This window comes from Aegilops tauschii, chromosome 1, assembly GCF_002575655.3.
Source record: "Aegilops tauschii subsp. strangulata cultivar AL8/78 chromosome 1, Aet v6.0, whole genome shotgun sequence".
Lineage (NCBI taxonomy): Eukaryota > Viridiplantae > Streptophyta > Magnoliopsida > Poales > Poaceae > Aegilops > Aegilops tauschii.
This window is the reverse complement of record NC_053035.3, coordinates 386,731,159-386,735,249: the sequence shown is the minus strand read 5'-3', so window position 1 is coordinate 386,735,249 and position 4,091 is coordinate 386,731,159. Positions and strand designations below refer to the sequence as shown.

General features: G+C 47.8%; 1 protein-coding gene across 1 annotated transcript; it reads right to left on the bottom strand.

Moving 5' to 3' along the window:
• Positions 1–548: 548 nt before the first annotated feature.
• Positions 549–854, bottom strand: LOC141033864 (uncharacterized). The gene has a single exon (XM_073506288.1). It carries the CDS (start codon positions 852–854, stop codon positions 549–551), a length of 306 nt encoding a protein of 101 aa, XP_073362389.1.
• Between the last annotated feature and the right edge of the window lie 3,237 nt (positions 855–4,091).

The following is a 4,091-nucleotide window of genomic DNA, read 5'->3' as shown; positions in this document are numbered from 1 at the left end:
TCGAGAATGTTGCGTAAAACGGCGTGAAGCCAAGTTACGCACGGTCCCCTTAGTATTAGAGGCACAGAAGTACCTCTGTGGTGCACTGGAAATAAACTTGTCCAAATGATATGTAAACTGCAAGCAAACTACAAGGTTATCTGCAAGCAAACTACAAGGTTATTTGCGACACAAGCAAACGGCAATCTTGAGAGAAAGAAAATCTAATGAGAAATTTAGAATTGCATGAGCAATCTTCTTGATACTTTTCTTGGCCGGGACCGGTTGCTTTAGTAGTCCTAGTCGCCCCAGGACCTAGCGCGCTTCCTAGTCTGCTCCTTGTCGAGTTTTGCCCGGCAGAGCCCTTCCTGGATGATGGCGAGGCGCCTCCATATCTCGTACGCAGCGTAAGCGTCCTTTGCCGCGTACTCGATGTGCCTCATGGGCAGGGGCATGCATGCCCAGCGGCTGTGTTCTGCGTTGGTGACCTCTCCATCGTGGATAAGGATGCCTGAGACCTCCCCAAGGGAGTCCATAGGCTTGGTAGCTATAGGCACCCTCCATTCCTTCTAGATATCGACGAAGTGGGTGATCTCCAGCCCGACACGGCCGAGCATCTCTATGTCGCCGTCAATGGAGAAGCCAGCAAATGTGTACCTAGGGTCGGCAAGGAAGTTGTCGAACTTGGTGCAGTTCTTATCGGCGGCTCTCAATTGGAAGAGCAACACCGGATGATCCTTGCCGACGGAGAGCTGGACGAGGGCGGGTTTCTGATCTTTGCGATGGTCGTTGGTGTACTCCACATCAACTCCGATGATCTTGTGGTACTCGAACTGGAGGTGTCGGTCGTACTGCTCGATGGTGGTCGCCGCCATGTGCAAGTCGTTGGTGTGGATCATGTGCAACTTGTTATTGCCTTGGGCCTGCACCTCCATGAATTACTTGATGAATCCCATGGCTTGGAGCAGTTCGTCCTCCTACAACCTGGTATTTCATGGGGAACAATGAGTGGGAGTGCAATGGCGATTTCTGTTGTTTGTGTGTGAGAAGGCCGCGGCGGAAATCTAAATTTAAGGGCGGGGCAGCCGCAAAGGAGTGCATGATCTCACTGTGGATGCGGTTGTGCACATCATGGGTTGTGGATTGTGGTTTCATCTCCCTGTCGGTGCGGTTGTGCACATCCTGGGTTTTTTATCGTGGTTTTTTTATAAAAAATAAAAATAAAATCAGCAGTAATGTTTTTAACAACCGTTGTATCTCCAGCAACTCGGGGAGAAGATCGTTGTCTTGCGTAGTTTGCTATCAAATGTCAACTTTTACAATTTATCTCGTGAGGCATGCAGGGGCAGTATGTAGAGGCACAAGTCTCTGACCAAGAGAAGCATGCTTGAAGTGGCTGGTTTAACTCTCAGACACACGAGCGTGATACATTCACTGGGAGTGGCAATTGTTTTCAGTGATACATTCGCTGGGAGGAGTAGTGCTGTGTTTTTTCAGAGGCACTGTTGTGTGTCCGTTTTGCAACTGATGCTACGAGATGGACAGAAACAACGAGAAGCAGTGAGAGGCGTGGACATGCCGAGACGCAATTATACAACGAGAGGCGGAACTAGAGGCATAGGTACAATGCTACGTGAGGCACGGACATGAAGCTACGTGATTGCACGGACGTCAATCCGTGCTATGGTGCTACATGAGGCACGGACACGAACATATAGCCGTGCACTCAACAACATGCGCAAAATGCCACAGACGTGCTTCTGAGAAGCACCGGCCTGCATGGTTTTACTACAAGATGGGATTCGACATTTATCGAGGGCATTCCGGGTTTTATAAGTGTAGGAGGAATCATTTTTCACTTATATGTTCTGTGGCAAAGGCACGGCTATTACTTTTGTGAGGAAGGAATGAACGTCGGAGGTACGTGACGTGAGGACTAATAATAGTTTTTCAATTAACTGTGAGAGGCATGAATGTGCCGACGGAACATGCACGGTCATGTTTAGAATAGGTGCAAGGTGGTCCCTAAGGTCTCCTGAATGTATCATCTATACGCTTCACTTTTACAAGCATGATCGTTATTCTTGTCGAGGCACGGACGTGAAGGATGGAGCCTATACCTTTGCGATAGTCACGTCCCATATTAAGAAGGAAGCAAATCTTCATAGACCTGATACGTTGGAACCTGACCGTAAGGCACGGTCCTGCCACTTCGTTTTCGGTGACATCACATATAGTGCCAGCGGTGTGGACGTAATGCTCGGTTTTCTGATGTTTTTGTTGTCAACAACTTTCTTAACATGATACGCCCGAGAGAGGTACGATTTTACCTAAGGTAGAGGCACACACATGACGAACTGGAGGCACGGACGTGATTCTAAGGGATGTACGGACGCGAAGGATCGTGATGCATGCACGTGAAGGTTTTCAAGAAGCTTTCATTGACACATTTCCATTGCGGGGGGCATGGCCTATGAGCTCCATGTGTTTAATGAACTTATCAGTGAGAAGGTGAAGCTTCGGGTTGACGTTGAGAATGTTGCGTAAAACGACGTGAAGCCAAGTTACACACGGTCCCCTTAGTAGCAGAGGCACAGAAGTGCCTCTATGGTGTTTTAAGCAGTTGGTGTCATTGACGGACAATCGTGCCTCTGTTTTTCGTAGTGTTCTTACCTGAGGGTCACGGACGTGGATGTAGGATCGGAAGTATGTCTAGAGGGGGGGTGATTAGACTACTTGATCAAATAAAAACTAGCCTTTTCCCAATTTTAGTTCTTGGCAGATTTTAGCAACTTAGCACAAATCAAGCAATCAACCTACACATGCAATTCTAAGAGTATAGCAGAGGAATGTAAAACACTTGCATATGAAGGTAAAGGGACGAGTTTGAGGGAGCAAACGCAATGTTGACACGGAGATTTTTTATCCGTGGTTCCGATAGGTGGTGCTCCAGTACATCCACGTTGATGGAGACTTCAACCCACGAAGGGTAACGGTTGCGCGAGTCCACGGAGGGCTCCACCCACGAAGGGTCCACGAAGAAGCAACCTTGTCTATCCCACCATGGCCATCGCCCACGAAGGACTTGCCTCACTAGGGTAGATCTTCATGAAGTAGGCGATTTGTTTGCCCTTAAAAACTCCTTGGTTCAACTCCACAATCTTGTCGGAGGCTCCCAAGTGACACCTAGCTACTCTAGGAGACACCACTCTCCAAGAAGTAACAAATGGTGTGTCGATGATGAACTCCTTGCTCTTGTGCTTCAAATGATAGTCTCCCCAACACTCAACTCTCTCTCATAGGATTGGATTTGGTGGAAAGAAGATTTGAGTGGAAAGCAACTTGGGGAAGGCTAGAGATCAAGATTTATGTGGTTGGAATGGAATATCTTGAACTCAACACAAGTGTAGGTGGTTCTCTCTCAGAAAATATGTGTTGGAAGTGTAGGCATGTTCTGATGGCTCTCTCCATGAATGAAGAGTGGGTGGAGGGGTATATATAGCCTCCAGACAAAATCTAACTGTTACACACAAATCACCAAACTCGGTGGGACCGAATCATTAAACTCGGTCGGACCGATTAAGTTCAAGATGTGAATGTTAGGATTCTCAGTGGGACCGACATGTCAACTCGGTGGGACCGATGTCATTAGGGTTAGGGCATAACGTAATCTCGGTGAGACTGATTACACAAACTCGGTGAGACCGATTTTGGTAATAGCCAAACAGAGAGTTGGTCAGGCAAACTCGGTGGGACCGATTCGCTCATCTCGGTTGGACCAAAACGTTACGAAAAAGAAACAGAGAGTTTGCATTGCAATCTTGGTGGGACCGATCGCTCACCTTGGTTTGACCGAAACGTTACGAAGGGAAACAGAGAGTTTGCAACCCCATCTCGGTGAGACCGAGATCCCTATCGGTGAGACTGAATTGATTAGGGTTTCTGGCAGAGGCTATGTCAACTGAACTCGGTGGCTCCGGATGTGAAACTTCGGTGGGGCGAGTTGGACTTTTTGGTTTAGGACATATGTGGATATGAGAAAGTAGTGGAGGGTTTTGGAGCATATCACTAAGCATTTTGAGCAAGAATCTCATTAAGCAACACCTCATGCC

Excerpts from the sequence above, each read along its gene's own strand:
- LOC141033864 (XM_073506288.1), bottom strand. The coding sequence starts at position 854 with ATGGCGGCGACCACCATCGAGCAGTACGACCGACACCTCCAGTTCGAG.